Below are 19,756 nucleotides of genomic sequence, written 5' to 3'. Positions count from 1 at the left end.
TCCTTGGAGAGGGACATCATGCTTGGGAGGGTGGAGGGACAGCGCAGGAGGGCAAGACCCTGTCTGAGGTGGAGTGATTCAGTGACTGGGGTAATTGGGATGGGTGTGTCAGAGACAGTGCGATTGGGACAAGATAGAGCAGAGTTTAGAGCTGTTGTACATAGGGGTCGCTATGAGTTACAAGCGACTTGATGGCACATAACAACAACAAAAAAAAGGAAAGTAAGGCAAAGTTTGACCATCCTTGCCTCTCTGGCTGCACTTTCTCCAAGAAAGAGCAAAGTGGAAACCTCACTGCTTTCCTCTGGCCTTAACTCCTGCATTACTGATCAGAACAGTGCTGTGGCTTTGGGACTGAGGGACAGTAGTTAACCTGCCACCTTTACCAGGCTGTGTGTCCCCAAGGGCAAGAGCTTTATCTTGCCATCTTTAGATCCCAGTCTCTCTCATGCAATGCACAGCCCAGATGAATTCTACCTGCAGGGTATATGCACCCACAGCTGACCCGAGGGGCCGTGCCTGCTGAGGGCAGGGCTGAAGGTGAGGACACCAGACATAACTTGCTGGCTTCCTGCTCTCACGGAGCTTGTGGTCTGGTAGGGAGCAGGGGAAACAGACAGTAGACTTGCTCATTCATGGTGGGCTCACAAGAAAATAAAACAAGACTTTGTGAAGAAGCATGTGGGCCAGGGGCTGGGGCTGAAGAGAAGTGAAGAGAGAGCCGCTTTCGACAGGAAGGCTCTGCTGGAGGTGAGACTGCAGTGGAGCCCTGAAGAGTGAAAGGAATGGGACCCGCGAGGGCCGGGTGCAGAAACTGAGAGGTATGGGCGCAGAGCCCGTGAGGGATGGGTGCACAGCCTGCTAGGGTCGGGTGCAGAACATGTGAGGGCTGAGTGCGGAACATTCCAGACAGCAGAAGCAGCTGGGCAAGCACCTTGAGGTGGCTGCAGGGACACAGTGTTTGGAGAATGGCTGGAGGCCAGCGTGAGCTCTAGGCAGGAGAGTAAAGAAGTCATAGGGTGTGGTGGGCAGCAAACTGCAGGGCCTGGCTTCTGTCCTGTGGTCACTGAAGGCCATTAGAGGACCCTGAAAAGAGGATCTAATCTCCTCTGGTCACTGTACAGGAAGGAAAACAGTGTGCAGGTGTGGAAGCGAAGAGGCCAACGTGAAGGCCACGGCAGCTCTCTAGGGACTCAGCTGGGACTGAAGCAGAGCAGGCCAGTGGCCCTGAGGCAACTGAGGCTCTAACGTGGACGTGGAGCCTCAGCACCTCTGTTGAGCTGGCTGGGGAGCAGGGATGGGGCGCAAAGGTCCCTTTGCGAGGATGGGCAGGGAAGGCGCTACTGTAGAGATCCGAGGTTGAGGAAGAAGCAGCTGAGGACAGGAGAAAGCCGGGTCTCGGGCTGAGGCTGCCCCCGCACTGGGGGACAAGCTCAAAGTGCTCCAGGAGCAAAAGGGGCCAGGCCTCTAGTGCAGTGTGGGGGAGCGTTCAGGAGGAAGGCCAGGCTATGGACAGGACAGGGGCCCGGCACGGGCTGAAAATGCAAGAGCAAAGCCATTTGCGCTTTCAAAGGAAAAGAGGGTTGCTTGGAGGTCAGCATCTGAGTGGTGAAGCACAAGCACTTAACCAATGCACCCTGTTGTTGTTGGGTCCCACTGCGTCCTAGGTGACCCTCCAGCGGGCACTCAACAGCATGAGGAAAGACTTCTCATCTTTCTTTTATTAGTGAGCAACCGGTGGATTCGTGTACCTCTGGGCAATCCGTCCCAACTTACCTCAACCCTGTGACACAGAGGATTGGCCTGACGGGGTTTTTGAGGCTACAAATCTTCACAGGAGCGGACTGCTCCTCTTTCTCCTGAGGAATGGCTGCTGTCTATCCACTGAGGATGAAGTTGTACTTCATCTGATGATGAGAGGAGCAAAGCTGGTGCTCCGGTCCCAGGTAGCATGGTGCTCTGAGACGCCACAGGAGTGGACAGTGAGGCTGTGTCAGTGGCCAGGGAAACACCAGTGTCTGTCCTTCATACGGCTGCAATGAAGCTGCCCTTTGGTCTTCAGTGTCAGCTCACCATCTCCCCCAAGTCACCAGGGAAGGAAGGGGTCCTCCAAGCCCAAGCTTAACGTGTTCAGATTATTGTGCTCACCTGCTCTTCGAATGAAGAGATCTGCCACCTGTACATCCGTAACACGTCCAGCAAGCAGCCTGCATCTAAGACCTCATCCTCCGTGACTTCCTGGCAGGATAGAGCTGGAAACAGAAACGGGAGATGGTGACTAGGTCAACGCTGAGCCTCCACTGAGTTTCCAGAACTATGTAGAGGACACTGCTCATGTTTCTCACACACAGCATTCAAACACAGGATTCAAACTGGGCCTCTGGCTTAACAGTGCCACTCCCCACAGACTCCACCAGAGCTCGCTCAACCGGCGAAGTTAACCCCGTCTGTGCTGGCAGGAACCTCTGCTGATGATTACATTTCTTTCCTATTTCTTCTTTACAGTCTTATCCACCAATCAATGTCTTAGAGACCAAAAAAAAAACCAAACAAAAAACCCACCAAAGAAATAAAACCAAACAACTCACCATTTAGGAACCTGATTTTATTGAAAGAATATTGTTTTCCTTAGATGGCAGTATTTAAATGAAGCAACTGGTTTTCTTTTTTTTTTCCTGATTTTCCGATATTCAAACATACCACCATCCGCATAAATTTACCGCTGCAAAACTCTTACTGAGCACAGTGATTTTTAACCCTCTCCTTGTTGTTGTTGTTAAGTGCCGTCGAGTCGCAGGCAACTCATAGCTGGAAAAACCTGCAAACATTCATCCAGTCTAACATTACACTGTGCACTTTGCTGTGGTTTGTTATGTGCTGTCAAGTCTCTTGGACCCATAGTGACCCTGTGTACAGCAGCTGTGAAGCCTGCCCTGTCCTGAGTCAGTCTCCCTGACTCCAACACACCTACCCTCATTGTCCCAGTTACTGTGTCAATCCATCTCATCTGGGGTCTGCCTCTCCTGTGCTGTTCCTCTACCCTTCCAAGCATGATGTCCTTCTCCAAGGATCGGCCCCTGCTGGCCACGTGCCCAAAGTAAGTGAGACAGAGCTTCAAAATTCTAGTCTCTAAGGAGAAACCTGGTTTCACCTTCTCCAGGCCACACTGCACTTACTTCTACAATATTTTTGCAAGACTGAAAAACAGGAACTCATATTTACATGTGAGTTTCTGATCATCAGAGTAAAACATCAAGCTACCAGTAGTGGCCTGAAAAGGTCTGCTGAACAATTTTGTTTTTAATTTTTAGTGGCACCAGATGTAATAAACAAAAATAAAAGTCTGATGGGCTGATGGGTTTATGTAATAAATGTCTAGGCCCAGGCTTAGCAGACCTGTTCTGTTAAGGGCAAGATAGGAAATAGTTTTAGGCTTTACAGCCTGTTGCAACTTCTGCTGTTGTAGGGCAAAAGGAGCCATAGACAATACTTAAATGGATAGGCAGCTGTGTTACAATAAAACTTTATTGACAAAAAAAGAGGCTAGATTTGGCTGACAACTGGTCTTGGCTATCTCACTCCCCACAGGAATGGACTAGTACCACCAAAGTGAGGCCAAGGACTCCCAAGGCCTATTAGGCAGGTCTGTTTTTTTTTTTCACTTGCTGCCAGTGGACTTGAGAGATTCCGTGGACCCCTCTAGAGTTCTGACTCTGGAGATTCTGAACACTGACTGTCTGCTCCCATACCTGGTCAGAGCCTAGAGGGTAATGATGGCTCCCAACACACAGAGCCCCAGCCAAAGCCTCACAGCTCTCCTTCTCACTCTTTCTACACCCTGATCTGACCTTTACCCTGCAGAACAAAGGCTGGGGAAGGCACTACAACTTCCTTCTTGCTCCCACACCCAGTGTGTTGAGCCTGAACTGTTCCCTTTAACCCAATTTTGCCCAAAATGTTGGGGGAGCAAGAGCAGTCTGGCAATGTCTACTAATACTCTACAACTCAGCAATTTTTTTCAGGATCTATCGTGGAGAAGAAGGAGCTCTGGTGGCCTAGTGGTAAGGAGCTGCACTGCCAACGCAGAGGCATAAGGTTCAAATCCACCAGCTGCTCTGTGAAAAAGAGAAAAGCAATCTCTTAAAGCAATTTTCAGCCTCTGAAAACTCACTGGAACAACAGCTATAAGTCATTCTGACTCAACGGCACACAACATTTAACAACATCCTAGAGAAGAGAGAATGGTTGTTCAGGGGTCAAATTCCTGCCTTCCTCTTGCAGGAGACCCAGGTTCGAATCCTAGCTATTACACTTCATGCATGGCTACCACCCTTCTGTAATTGGCTGGCTGCATGTTGCTAGACACTGAGTAACAATGATGACAGTTTAAAGACTAAAGAGCACCCTATCCAAGCCATGGTCTTCTCAATTGCTTCTTATGCACCTGAAAGTAGGATGGTGACTCAGGATGAGAGAAAAAAAGAACTGATGCCTTTGAGTTGTGATGCTGGAGAAGGGTACCGACTATCCCACAGGCTGCCAAAAGAACAAATCTGTGTTGAAGGAAGTGGAGTGAGAATGCTCGTTAAGAGGCGAAGATGGAGAAGTTTCATGTCAATTAACTTTCAGCACGTTTCCAGGAGGAGCCAGTCTCTGGTGAGGACTGGATGCTGGGAACCACAGAGTGCGGGAAGAAGGGGGTGGGGGAGGAGAGAGGATACCCTCCAGGGGATGAAGTGACAGGATTAGCACGATGCACTTGAGCACGGCAGGGTCTTCAGGAGGTTGTTCACAGGGTCAGGAGGTTGTTCACAGGGTCATTATGAGTCGTAGTCAACTCGATGGCAACTAACAACAGGCAAAGCATGATACCTGACTATTATTTCACTTCTGTTTCTTCAGTGATGACTGAGCCAAACATTTAAGTGTGTGTTAGCGATGTGTATTACTTCTTTTGTGAAATGACCACAGTTCCTAGACCAAGACAAATTTTTAAAGGCTTTTAAAATAAGATGACTTCTTGTAAGCAGTAGGCTACTTCTTCCTTATAAAGCTATGAAAATAGATGACATTTTAGGAAAATGGTTACATCTTTGAGTCAAACAAATAAAAACTACTGGTGGAGGCTTCCTGTTTTGTTTTTCCCCACAAAGATCGATATGATATTTTTAACACTGAAGTTGTTAATCTTCTGTCTACTACGTGGGGTTCTTTGAAAACATATCTGGTGTTGGTGGCTGAGTTGGAACTGACATCTAGCTGGCCCCCCAGAGGTTTTCAGAGGTGGTTAATTGTACTGGAGGAGGCTGCCCATCTTTCTTCTGCAAAGCAGCTGGTGGATTCAGAGAGCATACTTTTGCCAGTATACTTCTGCGCTGATAGCTCAGTTCCTTACCACTAAGCCACCAGAGCTCCTTGAACACATACATGTTATTGTTCTGTGCCGTTGAGACCTTGCAACTCCTAGCGACCCGTGTACAACAGCCCTAAACCCTGAGCCAACCTTATTGTCTCCGACACACCTACCCCATTACCCCAGTCACTGAGTCAATCCATCTTATGCAGGGTCTTTCTCTCCTGCTCCGTCCCTCCACCCTCCCAAGCATGACGTCCCTCTCCAAGGACTGGTCCCTCCTGGCAACATGTCCAAAATATGTCAGATGGAGCTTCAAAATCCATGCCTCCAAGGAGCAACCTGGTTTCACCCTCTCCAGGGTGAACCTGTTTGTTCTCCTGGCAGTCCATGGCCTGCCTACTCAGTACTCTTCTCCAGCACCACAGCTCAAAGGCATCAATTCTCTTTCCATCATCCCTGGTCACTGTCCAACTTTCTGACGCATAGCAAGTAATTGCAAAAGCTATGTATATATATATATATATATATATATATACATACATACATACATAGTCCCCTTTAAATTTTCAACTTGATACCTTTGAGGAGGTGCAGCAGCGTTAAGGATAAATATTGGTGTGTGTGGGGCTCCTTCTGACCCCGGGTGTACTGGGTGGTAAACTCTTCCAGCCACTTGATGAAAGCAGGGCAGGCTGACAGGCCCTGCAGCAGGGAGTTCATAAAGCAGGTGTTCCCTAAATTGACAAGGCCAGGAACGAGCCCTGGAAAAAAAAAAAAAGAAGAGATGAGCACACGGTGTCAGTCCAACCCTCTTCAGGACCCAGTTTCTGCAATGTGACCTTGAATCTGGACTCCCAATTTAACAAAACAAAAACCCAAAGGTCTGCTATTAAGCTGAATGACTCTGAGCAATGTTCCAGGCCCTGGTAGAACTACCTCTGGACGTTTCTAAGGCTGTAAATTATAGAAGTAGGTTTTCCTGTCTTTCCCCCATGGAGGAGCTGGTGGGTTCAAACCATTGACCTTTTCATTAGCAGCCATGCACTTTAGCCACTCTACCACCAGGGCTCCTTTCTCCAGTCTAAGAGGGTCCTTAATCCAAAGATCTCAGGTCAAGAGTCTAACGTGGGGAGGAGACTACACGACAGAAGGGTCCCCACCCTATGTCACAGTGATGGCTGGCACAGCCTGGATCGACGCACAAACACACTTAGCAATGATATGTCCTCTCTTCATTCTTTTCCACCCTGCTCTCATTCTCTCTTAATAAGGAAGGAATGACTCGCAGAGCTGAAAAGAACTGTTCTATTGTTGCTCCCCAAGGACAATGACTTTGCTTCAGTGGACAAGACACCACTATCTAAAGCTACTCTCAACAGTTTTCCTGAAAAGGTGATCAGTGACATTGGATAGATACCTCTTCTGCGGAAAAAAAAAAATCTCAACTGCTTTTACTTATGAAAGGTCAAAAAAAATGCACAGAGGGAAGGGAGCTGTGGTGGCCTAGTGGCAAGAAGCTGCCCTGCAATCCCGAAGGCGTGTGGTTTGAATCTACCAGACGCTCCACTGGAGAATGAGGAGCAATCGCCTCCTGTGCCAATTAGATCAAACTCGACGGTACACAAGAAAAAAAAAAAAATCCAACAAACCCACAAAGGGAGAGAATGATCTTAAAAAACCCAACCTGACTGTAACCATGCTTAGAGTTAATGATGAGCAACACTCTGTCATATCCGCTCATTCCATCCCCTTTTCTTGTGGAATTGTAACCCTTATCAGTACAGATATATTCAATTCACAAGGGAGAATGTTGATTAATGGAGACTCATTCAAAACGTTTACCAGTAACAAACAGGGAGCTCTGGTGGCCTAATGGCAAGGAGCTGCGCTGTCAACCTCAAAGCAAGAGGTCCAAAATCAGCTGCGCCTCTGCGGGACAAAGATGGGCAAGCTCCTCCCAGAGATTCACAGCCTTTGAAAGCCTGCTGGAGGGCCAGTTACGAGTGAGTTCTGACTTGATGGTATAAAAAACAACAGCGACTAAGAGCCATGCAAGGGGCCCTAGTGGTTCAATAGCTAAAGGCTTTATCGCTGAGAAGTTGGCTGATCAAACTTACCCAGAGACTCCTAGGAAGAAAGACCTAGTACTCTACTTCCATAAAGACTGCTGGTAGGTACGGCTGAGTTGGTTCCCACCCCCAGAAACCCTGTGTATGACTGACACCCTGCCCAGCCCCGCCTCATCCTCACAAGCATTGCTGTGTTTGAGCCCACGGCTGCAGCCTAGGGTCCATCCATCTATCTTATCGAGGGTCTTTCTCTTTCTGGCTACCTTCTGCTTTTCCAAGCATGAAGCCCTTCTCCAGAGGCTGGTCCCTCTTGATACTATGCAGAAAATACGTGAGGTGAAGTTGTTGGTTGCATTTCCCTCAACCCAGACATGTTCGTCCTTTTGGCAGTCTCTGGTCTAGTCATATTTTTTGAATATGTTGTTGTTGTTATGTGCCGTCGAGTCGCTTGCGACTCATAGCGACCCTATGCACAACAGCCCTAAACCCTGCTCTATCCTGCGCCAACCGCACTGCCTCTGACACACCCATCCCGATTACCCCAGTCACTGAATCAATCCATCTCATAGAGGGTCTTCCCCTCCTGCGCTGTCCCTCCACCCTCCCAAGCATGATGTCCCTCTCCAAGGACCCGTCCCTCCTGGCAACATGTCCAAAGTATGTCAGATGAAGCCTCAGAATCCTTGCCTCCAAGGAGTAGCTTGGTTTAATCCTCTCCAAGATGAATCTGTTTGTTTTCCTGGCAGTCCATGGTACATTCAGTACTCTTCTCCAGCACCACATGATGACATATATTTTTGAATATACTGTAATTCAAAAGAAGTAATTCTTTGGTCTTCCAGTGTTTTGCATTCATGTGAGGCAACTAAAAGTACTCTGACTAGGGCCAGGCACACCTTTGTCGTCACCCTGATATCTTTCCAAAGACCCCTTGGGACAGGATCATCTAATGCTGAGTGTTGCTCACTTGATGTCTTCTCCCCACCACCCCCAGAAATGAACAGGCCTTTATTGTGTTGTCTGAGAGGGACGCCAAGTGACCACCCATGGAGAAGGTAAAAATGGTGTTCATCTGATGTCTTAACTGCTGCTTCTACGTGAGTGTTGACTGTGGATCCAAGTAAAAGGAGCCCCCTCCCTGGTAACCTGCATCTTTTCTCCCCTTCGTTTAAGTGTAATCCACATGGGAGCTTCACCAGCCAGGGCTCCAAGTCCGCTTGGCTTTCAGGATGCGAGGTGGCACCATTCATGCAGGTCACTGATGGCACCGTGCTTCACTCCTGATATCATGTGTTCCATCCACACAGCCCAACTTCTTGGGTTATGTGCTGCTCAGTATCCAGGCTGGATAGGTATGATGAAGGCTTACAACTGATTTTTTTTATTATTATTATTTTTTTGTGTGCATGTACCGTCAAATCAGATCTGACTGGTACAGGAGGAGATTGTCCCTCCTTCCCCGGCACAGCATCTGGTGGGTTCGAACCGTGTGCCTCTGGGATTGTAGTTGCAATTCCTTGCCACTAGGCCACCAGAACTCCCCTGGCTTACAACTGATTTTAAACCATGCAGTGCTTCCTTGTTCTGTTCGGACAACAGCTTCTTGGCCTATGGACAGGTTCCACATGAGCACAAGTGTTCTGGGATTCTCATGCTTCACAATGTCATCCATAATTTATTAGGATCCACACAGGCAAATAAATGCCTGTCCATAGTGGATAAAATGCAAGTAAACATCTTTCTGGTATTCTCTGCTTTCAGCTAAAATTTCCTCACTTTAGCAATGATATCCCTTGTTCCTTGTCCTCTTGTAAATTCAGCTTGAATTTCTGGCAGTTCCTTGTTGACATGCTGCTCCAGAATTTATGTAATTATCATTCATAAGAGCTTAAATGTGTATGGTATTAAGGATATTCCATTATCAACAGATTTAGTTGGATCAGTTTTGCTTGGAATGGGCCCACAAAGGGATCTGTTCCAGTCAGTTGGGCGAGTAGCTTTTTTCAAAATTCTTGGCATCGAGAGCAGGGCTACAGTCCAGGGCAACATTCTTGTGTTGACACATCTCAACTGGTCTTCTGCCTATTCCTGGATCCCCGTTCTTCACCAAGGGCTTCAGTTCAGCTTGGACTTCTTCATTACCATCCGTTCCTGTTAATATGCTACTGGCTGAGATGGCTGAATGGTGATCAATTCTTCTTGGCACAATGACTCTGTGACTTTCTTCCATCATCTTTTGATGCTTCCTGTTTTTACTTAGTAAACTCAAGGCTTAAATCTGTTCTTCGGTGTTTTTCAGCGTGAGAAATGCCAGGCATGCTCTTCCCATCTGCTTTTCTAACTCCAGGCTTGCACAGTTCATCATAACACTGTGTCTTCTCAAGGTGCCTTTTGAAGTCTTCTGTTCAGCTTTCTTCTGTTATCATTTTCCCCATGTGCTTTAGCCTCTCTTTGATCTAGAGAAAGATTCAGACTTACGCCTGACATCATTTTGGTCTCTTCTTTCTTCCCTTCTTTTAGTGATTTTTCTTTCCCCATGAGGGACTTCCTTAGTATAATCTCACAATGGGTACAGAAGTTTAATATGCTCTGAAGTAATTGGGGGCGGGATGTCTATATGTGGTTTATCAATTATGCAAAGGCATTTGACTGTGTGGATCACAACAAACTGAGGCTTACCACCAAGAAGAATGAGAATCCCAGAACACTTGACTGTGCTCATGAAAAACCTATACCTGCACCCAGAAGCTGCTGTCTCAACAGAGCAAGGGACCACTGCATAGTTCAAAATCAAGTAAGGAATGCATCATGTATCCTTTCTCCGTATCTTTCCTTTTTCTTTTCCCCAGCTCCATACCTTTTCAATCTATATGCTGAACAGATCACTCAAAAGGCTGGATTTCATGAGGAAATTGTGGCATCAGGATTGAAGGAAGACTAATACAATCTTGCCAATACAGAGGAAGACACAACATTTGCCACAGAAGATCAAGGACTGCAGCCTTCAATATGGATCATATCTCAACATTAAGAAAACAAAAATCCTCACCATTAGGCCAATAGGCAGCATTATGATTGACGTTGTTTATGATTTTGTCTTGCTTGGATACACAATCAACACTCTGGGCACCAGCATTCAGGAAATCGAAAGACAAATTTCATTGGGAAAATTTATTGTCAAGGACCTCTCCAGAGTGCTAAAGAGAAATGATGTCAGTATAGAAACTAAGGTGTGCCCAATTGAGCCCATGGTCTTCTCAAATGCTTGCTATGCATTTGAGAGCTGGACAATGAATAAGGATGACAGAAGATGGTGAAGTTGGCTTAGGATAGGGAAGGTTCAGAGCTGTTGTTCATAGGGTCACTATGACTCATAGTTGACCCAGTGGCACATAACAACGCCACATGTATAATCCTTTGTGTTTTTAAAAAAGGTATTTACAGTGATTAGTGTGTTTGTTGTTGTTGTTTACGGTGGAGTCAGAACCAACCCATAGCTGACCCTCTGGCAGCTTTTCAGAGGCAGTTAACGCACAGGAGGAGATTGTCCATCCTTCTCCCACAGAGCAGCTGGTGGATTCGAACAGCATGCCTTTGAGATTGCAGCGTAGCTTTTTGCCGTTAGGCTACCAGAGCTTCCTAGTGATTAGGTTATTATTTGTAAAAAATGCCATCTTGCAACCTGTGACAACATTTCTGTCACCAAGGCTGCATCTTCATGCTTCCACCTTTGCATTCCAACTACCAGAAGTGATCCCTCAGATTGCAGAAGCTGGTAAAAATCACCTCTGGTTTTGGTATTTGGGGACTATATTTGAATAGACACACTAACAGATCTTTCTTGTATGTGTATGGATATTGTCCTGTCACTGAGCACAGACGTCAAGACAGACTTTGAAAAGTTCTGTTTGATTCAAAATCAATACCAGCGCATTACGGCCCACCATGCCTAGGACACCACTATGCCTAGGACAAGTGGGAGAAAGATGGGCATTCTCCTCCTGTGCAACTTACAGCCTCTGAAAACCTGCTGGAGGGGCAGCTATGAGTCAGTTCTGACTCGATGGTACACAGCAACATCAAGTCCAGTATCTAGACCTTTAGGTGTTCCACTGGATCTTTGACAATGTCCAATTTTCCCAGATTCCTATTTTCCACATTCCTCGTTCTGATCACCAATGGATGTCTGCAGTGTCTTCTCATTTTGAGTCATGCCCATCAGCAAACACAGGTCCTGAGAGCTTTCCTCTCGTCACACCATTAGGGTTGACACTGCTTTGAGAAGGCAGCTGTTCTCACGAGTCAGGATCGACTCAACAGTGGCAGGTTTCCTGCACCAAGGAGCCCATCTCACAGCACTCTGTCAGACATCCCACTGCCACTCCTGAGGCTGGCACTGGCCAACTCCTTCTCAGATGTCAGGTGTCAATTCATCTTCCTGGCCCGTCTGAATCTGGAGCTTTGCTGAAATCTGTCTATCAAGGGTGACCCTCTAGGTATCTGACATAATGGTGACACTGCTTTTATCACCCCAGCAACACAAAAGCCACCCCCTTAGGACAAATGGTCAAAGAGTGGTGGCCTTGAAAATTCCAGCCTGGAAAACCCACTGGGGCAGCTGTGCTGTGTCACATGAGGGTGACAGGAGTCAGTAGCAGTGACTCAACAGTCCCTAACAACAACAGCAACTAAAAGATACAATCACTTTGACAGCCTGCATCAAGAACGCTTAGACAATGAAGTCACTTGAAACATTCCCTTACAGAGGACGTTCCAAACCCAAGTCAGGAGAGATCCCAGCATGTAGAGCTCTTTACCACAGGTATAAAACAAGGAGTTACTGAAATGAATTTCTGGTTAAAAGAAAGTACTGTTTCAAAACCTGTGGTCTTCGGTCTAAAGATTCAAGAGAAAAGAAACATAGCCGTTTCCCTATTTTACACCATTCAGTCTCCAGAAGACGACGTGATGGCCATATTCTTACCTTTTCTCCGCTTTTTTCTCTCAGTGATGGGTCCCCAGATGACATATATTCCTGCTGCAAGTGCGGCGGCAATACCACCGATAACTCCCCAGTTTTTCATGACTTTATACCTGAAAAGAAGGAAAGTAGGTTTAGTGACTTCCCCTTCACATGGGTGACGCGTGGCGAGGGATGAATGTTGCGGGACATTGCTGAGCTGATTCCAATTCAGTGACCCTGTGAGTTAGGGCAGATCCGCACCTGGGCTTTTTGGCTGGGATCCTCACAGAAGGTGCCCCGGCGGTGCTGCGGTTAGTAGATGTGCGACCAACACAAAAACAGGCAATCTGAATCTCTCAGCTGTTCCTCGGGAGGAAGATGGGCACTTTTCTCCCATCTTTGAAAACCCACTGGAGGGTCAGCTATGAGTCGGTTCCGATTTGACGGTACAAAACAAACACTAGTGGCGCAATGGTTTAGAAGCTTGGCTACTCACTGAAATGTCAGCAGTTTCAATCTCCCCAGCAGCTCTGTGGGAGAAGGAGATTGTTTTTTTTTGTTTTTTTTTTTAGAAAGATATTCTTGTCTGCTTCCACATGCATCACAGTCCTGCAAACCTACAGAGATTTTCTGGAAAATTCTAATCTGCTCTTCAGGGTCACTATGAATCTGAATGGACTGGGTGGCACCCAACAAGCCTCTTATAGAAGCTTATCAACATCAACAGACATTTTCCTTCACAGTACTGCTGGGTGAGTTTGAACAACTGACTTTCAGATTCACAGCTGAGTGTGAACCATTTGTGGAGCCCAGGAAGGTTTTCGATCTACATGTGAATCTGAAAACTCACTGCCCTGAGTCAATTCCCAGTGCTAGAGAACCTCTGGCAAGCTGCTGAGGTTGTAAACCTTCATTGCCTTGTCTTGCTCCCATTGGGCAATAAAACCCCCAACACCAAACTTCATCTTTGGCCTTCAGAGTGGCTGGTGCATTTGGACTGTGACCTTTTCAGTCAGCAGCCTGCTACTTCATGCACCACGGGGGCTTCAAACCACCAGGACTTTCAAGTCAGAACAATGCACTCTAAAAAAACTGTCTTGAAAGATCAGCAAGAGTAAAGCATTAACATATAAAGCCCAAGAGAACAAGCTTCCAGGCTCCACCTCACTCCACTGTCATCATCTCAGTAGCTGCCAAAGCTGCCACTGCCCCAGCGCCAGGGCCTGTGCACGGACCAGTCTTCTGTCTGGAAGGTTCTTCCCCAAGCTCTTTGCTTGGTTCGTGCCCTCGTCTCCTTCAATCTTCAAATATGCCTACCCGGAATACAGGAAACCCTGGAGGAGCAAAGGTTATGCACTCTACTGCTAATCAAAAGGTCAGAGGTTCAAACCCAGTAGCAGCATCACACAAGAAAGACTTAGAGATCTGTTCCTATAAAGATTGTTCTTGTACCAGCAAGTTAGAGCTGACCCACAGTTGACCTTCCAGTGATTTCAGAGGCAGTTAATCACACAGGGGGAGACTGGCAATCTTTCTCCTGCAAAGCAGCTGGTGGGCTTGAACTGTGTGCCTTTGGGGGTTGCAGCACAGCTTCTTGCCACTAGGCCACTTTGTTCCAGAGGGTCACTATGAGTCAGAATCGACAGCACACAGCCACCACCACCCTGAACACACCAGCCGAACCTATTCCAGTTCTCTTCATCCACTCCTACTTTGCCTTTGAACAATACACTTATCACCTCTTAACACAGAATTTTCTTTTATGGATCTCTGGTGGCCAATAGGGAAGGCAGGCAGTTCAAATCCACCAGCTGTTCCATGGGAATAAGATGGGTACTCTACTGTGTGATTTACAGCCTCTGAAAACCCACTGGAGGGTCAGCTATGAAGCAGTTCCCATTTGACAACACTTCATAACAACAACAACAAATTCCCTTCTTCCCTAGGTTTATCACCTCTCCCTCAGCCAGAATATAAAGTCTACAGGCACAAGGCACTCTGTCCGACCCCTACATCCCCAAGTCCAGACTGTTCTGTACATTCACCAGGGGCCACAAGAGGAAAACAGCTAGTGTCCTCCTGCTGTGAAGTACAGCCTGATGGCAATGGGGCTGAGCGCTTCCTACGTGCAATGTGTACGTGTGTGTCTGTGGTATTCTTACCCTATATTTTGATCGTTTGAATCTTGGGCTGAGCTCAGGAAACAGGAAGTTGGGCTCAGTTACTAGCAGTAATAGTGACTTAATCTTATAATAAACAATGTTTCTAGTTCCAAGGCAGAGTCATATGCATAGAGCTTGTACACACAGATTGGATAAGAAAGTGAATCACATTCAAGTCAAACTCATCAGCTTGGACTCAATGACAAAGAACAATGTTCAGGGAATATAACTGCTTGCTGTCCAGTGAGAACCAAACCAGCTGACCTCCCAGTGGGGTTTGGAGGCTGAAATGGCACAGGAGCAGATGGGACATCTTTCCCCGCAGAGCCGCTAATGAATTTGAACCATCAGAGAAGAGCAGCCTTTGGGTTTGTAACACATTTCTCTATGGACTACCCCATCAGAGATCCGTGTAGAGCCTATGTTGTAGTCGAGGACCAATGGGTCGGAACGGACCCATAGCTGACCCTCCAGTGGGTTTTCAGAGGCACAAGGGTAGACTGCCTATCTTTCTCCCATGGAAAAGCAAGTGGATTTGAACTGCATGCCTTTGGGATTGCAGCACAGCTTCTTACTACTAGGCAACCAGAGCAAACTAAGAGCTTAATAAATGTTGAATGTTATTATTAAGTATTATAATCCAGTTTAATTTATGAAAGTTATTCTTACAAGTTTCTTAAAGCATCACTTTTACATTCATTAGAGTGATAAGGTCAAAAGGCCATCACAGACATGCTAATGCACTTTCCAAGCATTCGTCACATCCTTTACTCAGATGTTTGCTGTTAGGTGCCCTGGAGTCACGTGCAACTCACAGCGACCTATGAACAACAGCTGAATCCCGCCCTGTGCTGTGCCATCCTCATCGCCTCTGACACTTGAGCCCACTGCTGCAGTCACTGTATCAATCCATCTCACTGGGGGCCTTCCTCTCTTTCGCCAACTCTCCCCATTTCCAAGCCTGATGCTCCTTTCCAAGGAATAGCCTCTCCTGCCAACAAGCCTACAGCATGAGAGACGAAGCTCTGCCGTGCTTGCCTCTAAGAAGCACTCTGGCTGGACGTTCCCCAACACCTACAGTGGGGCAGAAAGTCCCTCGGTGGCACAAATGGCTTGTGCTCGGCTACTAACTGAGAAGGTGGCAGTTCAAATCCACCCAACGGTGCCACTGCAGAAAGGCTTAGCAATCTACTTTTGTAAAAGAGCAACTGCTGATAACTATATAGGGTCCAGATCTTCTGACACACAGCACAGCCGTCTGCAATGAGTTGTAGAGGAACTGATGACAACAGGTTGGTTTTCTTAGATTTTTAACTCTAACTGCAGCTGGATCTGTTCTGACTCATTGCAACCCTCCATCAGGTTTCTGAGGATGCAAATTTTTTAAAAAATTGTAATCTGACTGATTTGCTTTGTTCCACAATCAACACTCTTGATATCAGCAACCAGAATATCAAAAGACGAACTGTATATGCACACCCATGTTCACTGCGACTCTGTTCACAATAGCAAAGGGTTGGAGACAACCCAAATGTCCATCAACAAATGAATGGATAGAGAAGCTGTGGTATAGTCACACAATGGAATACTATGTTGCATTGAAAAACAAGGAATTAATGAAATATTATTCAAAACGGATGACCCTGGAGGACATTATGCTGAGTGAAATATTTCAGTCACAAAAGGACAGATACTGCATAGTGCCACTGTTGTAAAACGGAACTAACATCAGGGTTAAGAGAGACTGAGAAAGAGAGGATAAATAATGTTTACTGCATTGAAACAGATGAGGGAGAAAACTGTTTAAAAGCAATATATGATTAGGTACTATTATCATGACAGGAGTCCAGAATTAAGGCTGCATAGGGGAGTGCACTTGGCAGGACGACTGTATAACCATGAAAGTATTTTTCTTTTACTTTTCAAAGAGAAAAGCAAATTCGGGGGGAGGGGTAGGCAGGGAGAAAAATGCAATAATGAATGAATGGAAACCCAAAGTCTCTGTAAATGTTCATTAAAATTAATAAACAAACAAAAAATCTAAACAACAACAAAAAAGACGAATTAGATTGGGGAAACTCCTGTCAGGGACCTCTCCAGAGTACTGAAGAGCAATGATATCAGTCTAGAGACTAAGGTGTGCCTGATCCAGGCCATGGTCTTTGCAATTACTTGCTATGCATCAGAAAGCTGAACAATGACTAAAGATGATAGAAGAAGAATTGATAACTTTGAGTTTGCTACAGAAGAATATTGTATATATCATGGGCCACCAGGAGGACAAACAGGGTTCATCCTGGAGAGGGTGAAATCAGGTTGCTCCTCGGAGGCAAGGATTCTGAAACTCTATCTGACATACTTTGGGCATGTTGCAAGGAGGGACCAGTCCTTGGAGAGGGACATCATGCTTGGAAGGGTGGAGTGACAGAGCAAGAGGAAAGATCCTGGATGAGATGGATTGACTCAGTGACTGAGGTAAGAGGTGTAGGTGTGTGAGAGACAATAAGGTTGGCACAGGATAGAGCAGGGGTCAGAGCTGTTGTACGCAGGGTCACTATGAGTTTCAAGAGACTCAATGGCACATAACAACAACAACAACCTGACTGAACAAGCTTCTTTTTATAAGGCTTTTTTCCCTTCAGTTATTCATACACATTTTACTTCATGACAGCAGTTACAATACACACAATACCTATTCATTCCATATTGGTTTTTTCTTCACTCATCTTAATATTTTTTACCCCTCCCCTCTCCTCCTCTCCCTGGTAATTACTCTACAATGATTATCTTTGTAAGTAAAGCTCTCTCTAGATTTATGTCCTTTTTTTGTAGTTGATTTCTTTATCTCAGCATAATGTCCTAACAGAAGAAATCTGTCCATCTTTCTCCTGAGGATCCGCTCATGGGTTTAAACTGCCTGCTCATAGCTGGCCCTCTGGCTGGTTTTAAGAAGGTGTAAATCACACGAGAGGAGATGTTTTATCTTTGCAGAGCACAGGGTGCCTTTGGGTTGGCAATGCAACTTTTTACCCACTAGGCCACCTGATCTCCCTCCACACTATGGCACCAAGGACGTCTTATTACTCTGTGCTAGGCACTGGGATGATCGCATCTCACCCTCTAAACCACCCCACAGAGACAGGCTCTGCTTTCATTCCCATTTTCACACAAAGAAAACAAAGAGATGCAGCAAACTTGGTTAAAGTGAATCAGGTAGCAAGGATCCAAACCCATCCCTGACAGACCTCCAAGTCAAAAGCCCCACTGTTCATGAGGGGGAGTGAAGGACACAGTTGAAAGCATGAGAGAAAAGATGTGCCCCAACCACTTGAATAGCACAAAAATGTTAACATGCTTAACTGTTAACCCAAAGGGGATGTCACGAGTTGGTATTATTAAGTGCCAAGGGGCGGTTAATAGGATGTGCAAAAAAACTCAGGGCAAGTGGCAACATCGCTATTCTGCAAAGGAACAAGTCAGGAAAGGTAGTGGGGCCTGGGTATAAGCTCTGGTTTTTCATCTCAGCTCTGCTGTCAGTTCAGCAGTGGGGCCACAAAGCAAGGCTGTCTTAAAGCCCTTCCCCAGGTGTGGAATGGGGGCACCGAACAGGACAGCCATTGAGGGCTTGTTTTCAGTCCTGGGATAATAGCTCTTTAGACCGGCTCCAGTTCTAGGTCTCGTTCACGTAGGGTTAGTCCTGGGGCCCAGTTCTCAGCTCGGAAGCCTGGAGTCCTTGGGAAGGGTGGGTTAAAAGAGGAGAGGGCGGCTCTGAGCAGAGCTTCTGATCCAGATGATTGGGAGTCAGGGCGTCTGAGAGAAATGGAGGGGCCTTGACAGGGTCAAGGCACCCCAAACAGCTGAAGGAGCCCTGATGGGTTTAGGAATGTAGGAAGTTACTAAGGAGATGGGGAACCTGAGCAAAACTGGGGCGCCCTGGCAGACTGGAATCCGACAAAAGAGATTCTGACGAATCTTCCCTGGTCATTTAAGGATTAAGAAAACCCTGGCAGGATTAGACAGCCTGAACATAGTGGGAAACCCTGGCAGTGTATAAGGAGGGGAGGTCCTGGAAAGGTGGGGTGGGGGGTATGTGCTGGAAGGAGTAAAAAGATCCTGTGGAGATTACGATCCTTGATAGATCCAGAGTCACAAACAGGACTGGGAGGCTTCTGCTAAGACTGTAGAATCTGGTTAAAACTGGAGACCTTGGTAAATCCTGGCACGGACATGACTGGGTGTCCCAAACGATTCAGGCATTCCTATAAATCCTGGGGACCTTGGCTGGCCTATGTGCAAGACACGAGTAGAATCCGGTGCTTGACAAAACCAGGGGTGCGGTGAGCAATGCTAGGAAAAGTGACAAGTGAAGGGGTGCACTGACAAGTTGGAGAATCGCACTGACAAAATTGCTGGGGGAACTGCAGGGAGCAGACAGACCTGGTGTTCGTTCCCGAAAGGTCTGGAAACCCTGAGAGGCCTGTGGCCTGTGCAGCCTCCAAGTCGTAGAAACTTCCAGAGTGAGCACCTGGGCTCCGGGAACCAGGGCCAAGACGTGAAAAGGCTGCCTCGGGCCGGGGCTGGGGTCCCGGGTGTCCCAGGCCTCCTGATTCCCGCAAGGCTTACCTGACCGCCGCCCCGGTACGCAGGAAGCGCTGGATAGCCCTGTCGGCCGCAGTCATCGCCGCCTCGGCCCTGGAGAGTAGCATGGCGACTGTGCTTGAAGCTCTGCCGCCGCCCCCGCTGCCTCCGGCGCGGCCACTGCAGTCGCCACGGCCGCCGCTACCGCCGCACCGAGGCCTCCGGGAGCTCCCAAGGTGGCGGAACCCGCGGTCAAACGCCCGGCTCCTCAGGGGAGGATGAGCTTAGGACCCGCTCCCGGGACGGGCCGGAAGTGGCCGCAGCCGGACTGCAATAGCGGTCGGACCACGTCCTTCTTGGTTCGAAGCAGGTGCCTTGCGCAGGTGTCAGAAGGCGGTCACAGAGCGCAGGGCTGCCTTTTTTTTTTTGCTGATTTTTTTTTTTTCTTTTAAATTTTCCTCATTGCTGGGTTAATCAATATAGACGCCCCGCTTCTGAGAGGGACTGTGGGTCATGATTTGAATTTGTCTGTGTGGCGAGGGCGGTCTGCCCGAAAGCAGGCTGCCTTTGATTAATGTCACCAGAGAAAGGGCTTTTAGTAAGATGTGGCCCAACTTTGACGGCCTCA

At 47.2% G+C, this 19,756-nt stretch overlaps 1 protein-coding gene across 1 annotated transcript in view; it reads right to left on the bottom strand.

Moving 5' to 3' along the window:
- USP30 (ubiquitin specific peptidase 30) overlaps positions 1–19,256 on the bottom strand; it is a 33,641-nt gene extending 14,385 nt beyond the window's left edge. Inside the window, exons 1-4 of the mRNA XM_006894829.1 lie at positions 19,174–19,256; positions 12,410–12,519; positions 5,935–6,117; positions 2,149–2,252 (exon numbers count right to left, since the gene is read on the bottom strand). Of these exons, the coding sequence (XP_006894891.1) occupies positions 2,149–2,252; positions 5,935–6,117; positions 12,410–12,519; positions 19,174–19,256 (480 nt within the window). The remainder of the gene's footprint in view (positions 1–2,148; positions 2,253–5,934; positions 6,118–12,409; positions 12,520–19,173) is intronic.
- Between the last annotated feature and the right edge of the window lie 500 nt (positions 19,257–19,756).

Source organism: Elephantulus edwardii, unplaced genomic scaffold (genome assembly GCF_000299155.1).
Source record: "Elephantulus edwardii isolate Elephantulus edwardi_28Jun2011 unplaced genomic scaffold, EleEdw1.0 scaffold00151, whole genome shotgun sequence".
Taxonomy (NCBI): Eukaryota; Metazoa; Chordata; class Mammalia; order Macroscelidea; family Macroscelididae; genus Elephantulus; species Elephantulus edwardii.
Note: the sequence above shows the minus strand (reverse complement) of the source record. Positions and strands in the feature narration are given on the sequence as shown.